The sequence below is a fragment of the Garra rufa genome, chromosome 2 (assembly GCF_049309525.1).
Source record: "Garra rufa chromosome 2, GarRuf1.0, whole genome shotgun sequence".
Classification (NCBI taxonomy): domain Eukaryota; kingdom Metazoa; phylum Chordata; class Actinopteri; order Cypriniformes; family Cyprinidae; genus Garra; species Garra rufa.
Genome location: NC_133362.1, coordinates 25,325,349 through 25,338,695, shown reverse-complemented (window position 1 = coordinate 25,338,695; position 13,347 = coordinate 25,325,349). Strand labels below are relative to the sequence as shown.

At 37.8% G+C, this 13,347-nt stretch overlaps 1 protein-coding gene across 2 annotated transcripts in view; it reads right to left on the bottom strand.

The window, feature by feature from the left end:
• The window catches only part of kat6b (K(lysine) acetyltransferase 6B), a 39,705-nt gene that overhangs the window by 17,007 nt on the left and 9,351 nt on the right, over positions 1–13,347 (bottom strand). For both annotated transcript variants that reach the window (XM_073833942.1, XM_073833941.1), the window contains exons 3-6: positions 6,053–6,161; positions 1,847–1,962; positions 1,572–1,653; positions 193–325 (exon numbers count right to left, since the gene is read on the bottom strand). In XM_073833942.1, the coding sequence (XP_073690043.1) occupies positions 193–325; positions 1,572–1,653; positions 1,847–1,962; positions 6,053–6,161 (440 nt within the window). The remainder of the gene's footprint in view (positions 1–192; positions 326–1,571; positions 1,654–1,846; positions 1,963–6,052; positions 6,162–13,347) is intronic.

Sequence of the window (13,347 nt, the reverse complement as noted above, 5' to 3'; positions counted from 1 at the left end):
TGCTAATTTTAAACCTTTTGGATGAGAGGCTATGAAAACCTACATGTACTCTCAAGGCAAGGTTGTGAAGGACAAAAATCAGAGTAGGCCATCATCAAAGAGCATTTACAGTTTAGGCAACATACTGATGTGAGACCTGTGACCTTAAGCCTGAAGCGTAACGAACGTGATGGATGAAATGACTTATCGTACATTGTTGGATGTGCTAGATTTTTTCTTGGCCTTCCTGGCTTTGCATATCGCCTTTTGATCTGGGCCGCTGTCTTGTGTAGCAACCGTTTTCCCTCCTGCTCCTTTGGCCTGCATACTTGGCAGATCCACATTCCTGGGGGAGGTCCAGTGAAAAAAAAGAGAGAGAGAGGGAGTGGGTGAGACAAAAAGAGAGAAGCATTTCAAGGATGGTTCATCATGTCTGCAGCCGTGACACTTTTCAGATATGTCTTTGTAGTGCTGAGCAGAGATGACCCGCTGTGCCTTTCCCTTCATTTCCACTGTCTTGAGAAGAAAAGAAAAACAAGCTTTCTACAGGTAACCCACCAACAAGGAAGCACTGAATAAATGGCTTTGAAGTTGTGTGGGGTGCACTTTTTCTGACATGGCTTCAGCCTTCTCATCGTCTTTACAGAGGGAAATAACAAATGAACACAAATTGAATGATCAGACCTTTAGTTTATCAGATTTCACTAATGAAAGCTAAATTTGCATCAATGCTTAGTACAGAACTGAAGCTCTCAGACATCTTGTGCAGAAATGCACACCACATCGTACAACAGGGAGCAATTTCACAGTGGCAACCAAAGAGCCTTAATAACTTTCTGTATTCTTTACATAAAGGGCATAAATGAAAATCTTGACAAATGGTATATTGAGAAAACATCTATTGTTGAACTATAATGCGAACATACTTTGCAGTCTACAAGTTTGTCATTTTGTCTGCAGTAGACCGTCATAGTCCCACAGTGCCATTCGCACAGGAAGCATTCTTATAGCAGAAATGCAGACAGACATCTTTGGTCTCACTGTTCTGTTAACGTCTCTTGCCATGATTAACAGAGTTATTTTTGCTATAATTAATCACACTAAATTAGTGTTAAATTGACATCCTTAACATGCAAGTTTTAGTTAAAGCATTTTCTTTCACCCATAACAGAACCCAAATGAAATTTGATGGGATTTTGCATGGCAGAATGTCACCTCCCTCCAGCAGTTTCAGACATTCAGTACTGAAGGCTCTTGTAAAATTAAGTGAAATGAACCTGTTCTGCTCTATTGAAACACTTTATGATGCTGCTCCTTTTTATCTTGGCACTTACATGCCCATTTCAGACAAACTGCCATTAACGGAAAAGGACAAGCACAGTCATTTGCAAGCCAGAGGCGAAATCATTAACAACGAGAAAGAGACTGGAAAGAGAGGGTGAGAGAGAGAGAGACAGCCACTAAATAGTTCAGGACGCAAGGTACATATCATCTTACTATTATGTAACCAGAAGCCTTTGTGTAATGGCACATTTAACAGCTTCACCTTGAGAATGGAAAAATCCACAGAGGCAAACAAAAGCCTAATGTACCTTTTGGCATTCTGGAGAGCGGTGGGTCACAACACTCCATATGGAAACCCCTGTCACAGGAGTCGCAGAAGAGCATCTCGTCCTGGATCCACACACACACACAGAGAGAGAGAGAAACAATGTGTCAGACACGCAAAAAATAAGATGCAATCTACACAACACAAGTAAACAACATCCTGCAGTAAAAGTGTCAGAACACAAGCAGTGCTCTGACACTATAAAAGATGCCAGCAGGAACTGGGCCAAGGCCATCAGTGCATTTGAAAAGAACTTACAGCATTCTTCCCCTGAATCTGACAGGAACTGCATGTTTTGCATTCGATGCATTGCCATCGCAGGGCCTTGACATTTGCAGTCAAATCAGCGGAGAACTTCAGGCATGATGGATGGCCTTTGAGGAGAAATGTGGAATAAAACAAACAGGCTTTAGAGAGAGAGAGAGAGTGAGAGCCTCCAAACATGCTCAATTAAAAGAGCGACATTACCTAATCCTTTAACTTTGGCAGGAAACACAAAAGCCCTTGCTGAAACATTACAGGATAAATGTTAACAGAGGCTTAATCAAGCGGAGAGAGAACATCAAAACGAATCAAATGAAAGATTCCCCCGACCGTGGATCAGTTAAATATTTACACGTGGCATCAACAATGCGAAAAGCCATGCGTGAAGACTTTCCAAAATCGGTGTCTAAAAGCACTGTATTATCAAACACTTCTGAGCGGCTAATTAAGGATAATTTGATCTTAACGAGGCAGAAATGGTACGCGCGTACACCGTAATGGCAGTCGATCCGTTATAGTCATGTAAAAGCATGCACTCCTGTCCCTGAGGGCTGCGAACCAGCTGCGGTTTACAGTGGGAGCGCATTTTCTATACTTTCATGAACACTTAATGAAAACCACCTCTGCGTTGTTAAGTCAAACTCAGCCATAAAAATGTCACCGGGAGAACAATTCCTTGTGGCATTTCAAAATCACTGTTCAAAACAAATTACGACATAAGAGCAGGTAATTTAACAGGAACATGGCAATTCTGTCTGGAGGAGGGAAAAAATAAATAAATTAGAGGAAAAGAAACAAGCACGCCAACTTGAAGCGGGGGGAAAAAGAAACATCTTATAAACTGCACACCTTTCAGCTTGAATCCATCTGTGATTGTGTAAAACCCTTCTGCCAATACTTCTACAGAATAGACAATTTCTATACTTTAAAAAAAAAAAAAACAGCCTTCTTCAGCCTTCAAGCATCTTGAGATATTTTGCCACACTTCTCAAACATATAGCCCTACACAAATTACCCAAACATGAAAATCTACACCACACTGCTCACCAAGCCTGCATTTATTTGATCCAAAATACAGCAATATTTTTACTTTTTAAAATAACTGCTTTCTATTCAAATACATATTTAAAGTGTAATTTATTCCTGTAAATAAATTTGCTACATTTTTAGCATCATTACTCCAGTTTTTAGTGCCACACAATCCTTCAGAAATCATTCTAATATGCTCATTTGCTGTTCAAGAAACATTAATATTATTAATAACTAGTAAACAGTTGAGTACATTTTTTCAGGATTCTTTGATTAATAGAAAGATCCAAATATAAGCATTTATCTGAAATAAAAAGCTTCTGTAACAAAAAATTATCATTTTTGAGAAAGAAATGATTTATTTAGCATGGATTCTTTAAAATTGATGATAAAGACATTTATAATGTTACAAAAGATTTCTATTTTAGATAAATGCTGTTCTTCTGAACTTTTTATTAATCAAAAAACCTGAAATAATTCTGCTGTTTTCAACAATTTTTGACCAGCAAATCAGAATAGTAACGATGCTAAAAATTCAGCTGTGAAATCACAGAAATGCATAATAGATGTCGACCGATATATCGTCCAGCCGATATATCGGGACGATATTTGCCATTTTTTAATATATCGGCATCGGCCGATTTCCGTGTTTAGTAGCGCCGATTTAAAGTCAGGCACGTCTGCGGGCAGCCCCGTGTTATTGGTGCGGTGGAACGCTGCTGTGAAGGACCCCAAGCCAAAACTTTTGTAAGATTCAATAACAGTTCTGAGAGATAAAGGTAAGGCTTAAATTCTAATATTTCTAAGTCCCATGGCCATATATGTACTATATATTAATAGTAAACTATGAAGTGTTGCTTTCAGTTAGTTAAAGAAAATCATAGAACCGTCGGGAACTGGCATAATGCTACGGCTAGTTAAAGGTTTGCTTACTTGCAGTTAAGTTTAAAGACTGTAGTCGAAAACGATCAGCAGCTTGTTTGCTAACATATTAGCCCCAGTGTTATAAGTTCTGTTTTATTTTTCCTGTATCCGAGTCGAAGAATTTCACTCTGTGTGTGGGGTGAAGGCGACGGCTCTCACAAACAATGCAGCGTTGAGATTACTCCGCCTCGCTCGGAGACAGTGATGCACAGAGGGTGGTTATATCCGCGGGTCTGGTAATAATAAAATGCATTCTAATTACTTGTGGGTGGGTCGCGCGTGGACGAGATAAATCAATAATGATGTAAACATTAACTACATTTTCTAAAATCTGAACCCGAGTAATGTGGTCACGATCGGATCCGAAAGATGGCTCCTTGTGTTCATTATTCATGATGTTAAGTTTAGAAATGATGTGCATCCACTTATTATTAGTGTGACATTTTAGCGTGCAAATAAAGGGAAGAACTTCAAGATATCGGCCCTAAAAATCGGCCAAAAAAAAAAAAAAAAATCGGCAGCACATATCGGCCATCGGCTGACCCTGACCTCTAAACATCGGCTATAGAAAAACCCATATCGGTCGACCTCTAATGCATAACATTTAATATGTTCAAATAGAAAACAGTTTTTTTAAATAGTAAAATTCTGAAATATATTTTACTGTTTGCTGTACTTTTGAGTAGAAACTTTTGACTGGTAGTGTACAAGCTATCAATAGCCTTCACAACACACATGTGACCCTGGACCACAAAACCAGTCTTAAGTTGCTGGGGTATATTTGTAGCAATAGCCAAAAATACATTGCATGGGTCAAAATTATAGATTTTTCTTTTATGCCAAAAATCATTAGGAAATTAAGATCATGTTCCATGAAGATTTTTTTGTAAAGTTCCTACTGTAAACATATCAAAATGTAATTTTTGATTAGTAATATGCATTGTTAAGAACTTAATTTGGACAACTATAAAGGTGATTTTCTGCACCCTCAGATTCCAGATTTTCAAATAGTTGTATCTCGGCCAAATATTGTCCTATTCTAACAAACCATACATCAATAGAAAGCTTATTTATTGAGCTTTCATATGATGTATACATCTCAGTTTTGTAAAATTTAACCTTATGACTGGTTTTGTGGTCCAGGGTCACATATGTGCTCTTTCAAAGATTATACAGTCTCATTGCACAAATTCAGCTGACTGAACAACAGAAATATAGACGTGGAGCAAAAGCACTCTGCATGTAAAATGATCCAGGTTTAAACATTTAATGCAAACATTCGCTAATGAAGATGATATCTTGTCAGAAAGAGTGTTTATAGTTGATGAGACAAGCGCACCCGCTCTGATGCGAGGAGACGAGAGGCATGCAGAGAAATGCAGATGGACAAACACTGCTGCGCATCAATCTCATACAAGACAGTGAAACTATATTGCGGTCAAAATTCAAACTCCATTGCAAATTGAGTTCAGATTTGTTTTCCTAATTGTGCATGCACAATGTCTGGCAATTCAAATACTTCAAAATAGAAGGCATATTTTGAGTTTGCATTTTGGATCCTGGCTGATTAATAAAGAGCATTTCCTGTTCTTAAACAGACTGCACATGTGCACTTATCTGCCCCATGCATTTATACTGACTAACCAACACTTATTTGTAACATAAGGGTACAGATGCACTTTATATATTATATAAAAACCTGTTATTTAGACGGAATTGTGATCCATTTTACACACACACAAAATTAGAATCTCTGTTGTGAACCCTTATTTAAACAACATTTAAAACTACAAAAAGTAGCCTTTGTGTTGTAGAATGAAGACACCAACTGACGGAAGTTACATAATACATAACTTAAATGGCATTGATAGTTGTGTTCCTAACAACAAGTTACAAAAGTTTTGGTTTTCCTTCAAATTGATCCTTTCGGTGCATCACTTTCTCTATGTATAACTCAATCACAATCATCATGTGCTATCACTTTCCACTGCTGATGACTGAAATACTGTTTTACTGACAAATCATTAAACTGAAAATTCATTCCAAAAATTTTAAAACAACTGACAATTATGAGCAGGTGTCCAAACAAAAATTGCTGGTTTGCTTACAGCTAAATGGTTAGTTACAAAGTTTGATTCACAACAGTTATATGATAACTTGCTTTCTGCCATTTGGCACAGACGTTGAGATGATGCACTGTCCATATATAGGCACTGCTCAGGCTGAGAGTTCAAACAAGGGTCTTACCGCTACTCCCACAGTCAGCACAGGACAGCAGCTCCTCAGGCCTCTTGTCTCGATTGGACTCCTTTGTGCCCAAACAGAAGCTGCATATGGGTATGGGATCAGCACGTGGCTACAGAGAGAGGGGGAAAAAAAAGAGCATGCTTATAATTTATGTTAACTTTACTGGCAACATTTCTTTAAATTCCACTTAGATCAAAAGTGCATTAAATCATTTTACATACACACTCACACACGCCAAGATTGGAAACACAGTATGACTATTATTAAACACAAGGCACATGAGTGGCATAGACAATGAGTACAGATTGGAAGATAAAAGATCTGGCATGTGTTTTGATTAGCTTTGTTTGAATATCGGGTGTCAAACTAGACAGGTGGTTACAAACCAAGGGAGCCGGCTAGTTATTAAGCATGTGATTATAGAGGACAGATACGCCGTGCCAGATATAAAGCAGTTCCTGGCAGAGAAAGAGTACCAACACGAGTCTAATCAATCTCAAATCGCTCAACGTAGGAATGCTAGATGTACTGATACTTTAGTACGAAGTACCGTTATGAAAATAAATATACTAGTAAGAACCATGCTACCCTTTCTGCAGTATTGGTAGTATAGACTCGAACTGAATTGAGTGCTGTCTGACTGACAATGGCTGCTGATAAAAATGATCAGGTCAGTGAATTTGGCAGTGCAGTGGAAATGCAACTTAATAGTGGTGATGCTATCAATTATATTAAAATTAAGCCAAGAAATAGTAATAAAAAAGTTAATATAGATGATAAAAAAGGCGTTTTATACACACACACATATATACACATACATACACACACTACTAGTCCTAAGTATTTGTACAATAAGATTTTTAATGTTTTTTGAAGAAGTCTCTTCTGCTCACCAAGCCAGCATTTATTTGCTCCAAGGTACAGCATAAACATTCAAATTTTGGAATATTTTGCCTTTCAAAATAACTGTTTTCTATTTGAATAGATTTTAAAAATGTAATTCATTCTAATATGCTGATCTGTTGTTCAAGAAACATATTATCATCATCATCATCATCAATATTTAAAACTGTTGAATATTTTTTTTCAGGATTCTTTGATGAATAGAAAGATCCAAAAATCAGCATTTATCTGAAATAAAAAGCTTTTGTAACATACACTACACTATTATTCACTTTTCGGGGATTATAGAAATTAATACTTTTAGCAAGGATGCTTTAAATTGATCAAAAGTGATGAAGACATTAATAATGTTACAAAACATTTCTATTTCAGATAAATGCTATTCTTCTGAATTTTTTTTTATTATTCAGAATATTAGAAGGATCATGTGACTGGTGTAATGATACAAAAAATTCAGCTTTGAAATCACATCTTAGATTATATTCAAATAGAATTTTGTTTAAAATAGTAAAAATATTTCAAAACTTTAGCTGCACTTTGGATCAAATAAATGCAAGCTTGGTGAGCATTAGAGACTTCTTAAAAAAAACATTAAAAATCTTACAAATTCAATAAAATCTCACACTGATCTTCACTTAGAAAGACTACTTAACTTAGACTATACAAAAAATGTAAAAAAAAAAAAACACTTGATCAGCAAGTATAAAATTGATCAAGTGAAGAGAAACTTACAGTGTTGTAAACCATTTCAAAATTATCATAGTTTCCACAAAAATATCAAAGGTTCACCAAGCAATTTTTGAAAATGCGTCACCAGACCATGTCCCAAAACACACTTGTAGCCAATCAGCAGTAAGGGGTGCGTCTTTTAACGATAGAAAGAAGAGAGTGCTCAATTTGAGTGCACAGGACAGATATTAGCAGATTGACTTTGCTTTGTTTCACACAACTTATCTGTGTTGGCTTTTGTTTGAATATGCTTGTGTGTCATCGGATGTCTTCACGATCGGCATTACGCCAGGGTTGTGAAAGTACGTGTACGGTGGAGATATCAAAATAGGGGCGAGGTCCTGTTGGGCTATGGCCGTGTTTGTTTTGTTGCTTTCAAATTTCAACATCATTTGGCAAAAATCACTGTTTTTAACTAAAAATAAGAAAATGTTCCTTGAGCACCCACTCGGCATATTATAAAATCGCCAAAAAAATGCAACATGACTGGAGTAATGACTACTGAAAATTCAGCTTTGCCATCACAGGAATAAATTACATTTAAAATATATTTAAATCAAAACAGTTATTTTATATTGTAATATTTCATAACATTATCCCTATAATCAATAGGAATATATGTTGTTGTTCTGACACCCCTAGTACATTCTAGCACTACACAGTGTAGTACGTTCAAGGTATCCAAGATCTCTGGAGATCAGATGCAAATCTAGACACAGAATGCATGAGACGTGATACCACAAACAGGAAATTAAATCCAAACGTCTCTTTGAATTTAGGAGGCGTACTGCATTTGACTACTGTAAAGATTACATTCTTGTGTAAAAGCCTTCTAAAATGCAGCAGCCAAAACAACAGACTTCAAACGCACATACATGCAATAAATCTGGTACTACTGATGAAAGATAAAGGATGCCCAGCAGGATGTGTGTGCACGTCACCACCACACACACACACACACACAAAATCGAGCGCCGTGATACACAACGCTGAGCCTGTGTAAATATTGGCAATGGGATGTTATACAACTGCGAGAGGTGTAGCCAGTGCCCTCTGAACGAGGGCAACGCAAGGTGCTGATGCCAAAAGAAGATTAGAGGGAACCGAACAGGCTCAGCGAATAGCTCTCGAGATAAGACTGTATCTTTCCTCCCACGAAAGCCTGTGGCATGCAGGACTCGTGTAGTGGAGATCAGAAAAAGGTTACATGGAATCTGACGGGAAAGTCTGCCACCACACCCTCACGTCTCCAAACAGTTGCATCTAAATCTCTGCACGGGTTGCGTAAGCCCATTCAAACCAGAGCCCTCAGATTCAGCGTCAGACGCTCAAAAAAAACACGCCGGTCTCCCGAGAAGAGGAACCGGTAGAACTTGAGAGTAAACAAGCAAGCAATTCGGCTCAATTCTCTCCCAAAAGGCTTGTCAGCAAGAGACGGAGCGTTCTGTTGGGGGATGGTGTATATTAGATGCAGATGGGGCATTAGAAGACGGAGTAAAACTACATCTAGTGGGTATGTTCTCTGTACCATCTCAAGAGAGCCACTCAGGCTGAGCTCCCGCTGTGCCGTGTTGATAAATATTGAGTGTCTGTTCTGGTGAGAAACCTGTTGAGAGTAATGCCAGACTAATTGTTTTATGCAACAGGCAATCAATCCCTAGCCTATTAATCATTTTGGCAGACCATCAATTTGCAGATGGGTTATTCATAAACATTGCAAGTTTTCATTTAAGTGCCAATTGAAAGGCTCCAATCGATGGCCCCTGAATGATACGCACAGCTCTTCATACAAATGACGAGTTGGTTAGTGCTCAGAAATAAATGTGCGCGTTCATTGCCTATAAAGGGCTTCTCTCCCCGAGGGCAACGTAATCACGATACACAACAAAAATCCCACCACGCACATAATGCTTGACCTCAATTGCCTCCAAACAATACATCTGTATTCACACACAGGAGGGGAAAAGCACAGGCTCCGCCGCCTCGTATAAATACAAATAAACCCTCTACTGCAGCTCTACACACCACATCATTCAATAACATTAGTGCTAAATTGATTTCAATGGCAGAATTCCACTGCCTCTCGTTGGATTTCTGCAGCACATGAAACACGCTCATTTACTTCACACGCATGTGCACAAAGATTAAATAAAAAAAAAAGCTACTTGAAAGCTTGGCATGCTTGACATTGAGTTAGATATGATCTGAACGCAAGCTACTTGATATGTAAGAAAAACCAAACAAAAATAAACACACAGGCGAATTCTCAAATGATTTCTTCTTAGCACTCAGACATAAATATGATGTGAATTTCTGTATGTGCAGCCAAACTGTCATTATGCCTGTGATTATATGCACTATTTAAGTGTCATATAAATCACGCTAGAATCCAAACCGTTTACCCAACTAGAAGTACCATCATGGTTTCTCGACACTGCTCAAATTAACAACAAACCTTCAGTATAAATTTAACACCTCTGAGAGTGGCAATCATAAATACATGGGCATTTACTGCTAACTTAATGGAGAGCCATAACCACCACAGACATGTAGGCCTATTAAAAACAGTACATTAATATGTGACCCTGGACCACAAAATAGGGCTGCAACTAACGACTATTTTAATAGTCGACTAGTCACCGACTATTGAAACGATTAGTCGACTAATCGGATAATTATTCAATTTTTCTCAAATTTAGCATGAGATTGCTTTAATTATGTGGAAAATTATAGTAAACACAAGAAAGAAGGGGGTACTTCAATGAAAAATGCATATTTTGCTGCTGATAGGCCAATTCATACTAAAAGTAAATAAAAATGCCCTGTCTAAAACCAATTAGGCACAGTGCTCGGTCAGTAAATGCATAAATTAAGAAACTCTATAATTTTTTTAATGGACAGGCACATTTGTTTTATAAGAAAAAATAAATTAAAATCAAGTAAACATTTTCTTCCTGTAAACCATCAGCAGCAATAAAACAGTAAACAAAAATGTATATCCAAAACAAAACGTATTGGCTTCCATGTTATTTAAATCTTACCGAGGCCAGCCAAACTCCGTTTCATTCAACTGTCCGACGTGCTTTCTCTTTAAATGTTCGTGCATCACAGAGGTGCTGCCGTGATGCGCAAGGACTGCTTTACAAACCATGCAGGTAATATTTTAATTCGCCGTAGCAGGCTAAAATGCTCCCAAACTTTACGCCTGTTTCATACATACTCAGTCTGCAGTGCGTCTACAGTTCGTGTGCGTTACGTATGCGGTGCAGAAGAAGCACAGACTCGTTTTGCTTTCACACAGAACGCGTTTGCAGTCCGTACATTGTGAACGTTCTAATCCGTTAACATGGGTGTGGGAAAAAAAAACGCACTGCAGACGGAGTATGTGTGAAACGGGCGTGTTTTGGTACGCGCAGCTGCTGCATTGGACGCCGCCATTTCTGTATGTTATCGCTCAGCATAGAAGCTGCGTATGTGCGACTCTCGGCAGAAAGATGCCTCACTCGGTTGTCTGGCGACAACATCGACAATGAAATTCATTGTCGACTATTTCTATTATCGATTTTTGTCGACAACGTCGACGAATCGTTGCAGCCCTACCACAAAACCAGTCGTAAGTCGCACAGATATATTTGCAGCAATAGCCAAAAATGCATTGTATGGGTCAAAATTATTGATTTTTCTTTTATGCCAAAAATCAGTAGGATATGAAGTAAAGATTATGTTCCATGAAGATAGTTTGTACATTTTCTACCACAAATATATTTTCGATTAGTAATATGCATGGCTAAGAACTCCATTTGGACAATTTTAAAAGATTTGATTTTTTTTTTGCACCCTCAGATTTCTTATCAGGCCAAATGTTGTCCTATCCTAACAAATACATACAAAAAAATTGAAAGCTTGCTTATTCAGCTTTCAGATCACAATTACGAAAAATGTACCTTTATGATGGGTTTTGTGGTCCAGGGTCACATACGGGATTCTAAATGGCATACATTTAAATTTTTATATAAAAGGGACAGTTTCACCCCAAAATGAAAATTCCTCACACTTATTTAATTTCAAACCTGTATGATTTTCTCAGGCAGAAAATAAAAATATACAATGGAGGTCAACAGGGTACAAAACAGGGTCCAGTGTTGTTAAGTTCCCAAAAATACTTTTTCTGTTCCACTTCCACAATCATGAGCATTTAGACTAAGTTTAGAACAGCACACTCCTTTTACTACTGCTTTCAGTGTTTAGTATGTTTACTGTGTACATATAGTTGCATACAGTTGTCATGCTAAATTGGCCAAAATTGACACACATCAGTGTTACTGAGGAGAATGCAATAACCCACAATACACTGTAACTGACTAGACCTTCCACTTCCAGTGTGCTGGATTAGCCAAAAGTTATGTCAGTCATCATTCGAAATTGTTAGTCATGTAACAATGCTGCATACTATTGTTTGAAATATGTACTATGCAATACTGCCTCTTAGTATTTTTAAAAAAGCATTACAATCTCATTTAGCACTAAAAAAAAAAAAAAAGTCTTAGCATCTCATTCCAATCTTAGCCATGGTTACATATTTGACTGAATGTACACAAACCCAGAAACAAAACTAGTGTCTCTACTCGCTCAAATTACACCAGGACACATTCTTACGTCAGTGTGAGCACAAATATGTGCTGGCTGGTGACTACACCCTGCTGAATATTGTGACAAATATGAGATCTGGAATGTTTGCAAAAGGAACATTCCACAGATGACACAGCATTCCCATCTAAAACGGCAGTAATAGCGTGCTACTCCGAGACAGGTCTATTTCACCGAGGGACACGAGTCCTTTTACCTGAAGCAGTTTGCTCATTAATTAACAATATCCTTCTATTTAAGGCAACATCCCAATGCACCACCACAAACATGCTTTTCTCAGTTGTTTTGTCCACTAAGTGGAGCTAGCGTGCATCCACACCAGGCTGATGACAGGACATTCTGTGCCATGTTTGGCTCTGAATTAAAGGCCAGTGAATCCTGACTGCAGCGTCTGCACGGGGAACAAGTAAATGCTACAGGTGCAAGTGTGCAAAACATGCTGCGAAACGTGTGGTTGTGACGACCACAGGGGCACGTATGTGTCTTTATTTGAACAATGCAGAAGTGAAATGCTTAGAGGAAGAACACGAGGTTCTCTCTGATGTTTCCACTGGATGCGTCAAAAAAAAAAAAAAACACTGTTTGTCATCTGTGATGTGTGATGCTGCAAATTCACTATTCTAACCAGTATGAAGTATAATGGTTGTTTATAATTTAGCCCCATGCCAGCTACCATGGCTATATTCATAGCTAGACATGTAGGGGAAAAGTACAAGAATTTTTGTAAAATGTATACTTGGCATAAATAAACTAAATCTTAAACTCAGGACTAATGAGAAAACCAAATGAAAACAGTGTAAATGAGTTCTCATGAAATGAATTAGCTTACAAACTAGGGCTGGGCGATTAATCGAAAAATAATCGAAATCAACATTCAGAACCTATAATCGTTAAAATTTTTCCAGGAAGATTATTTCAATTACTTTCCCTTTAAAAAACACAAGCGCTCCGTTCCGTTATTCTGCCGACATGTCGATGGGGAGCTTAAACAGTATTTATACAGTAAAAAGTATTTT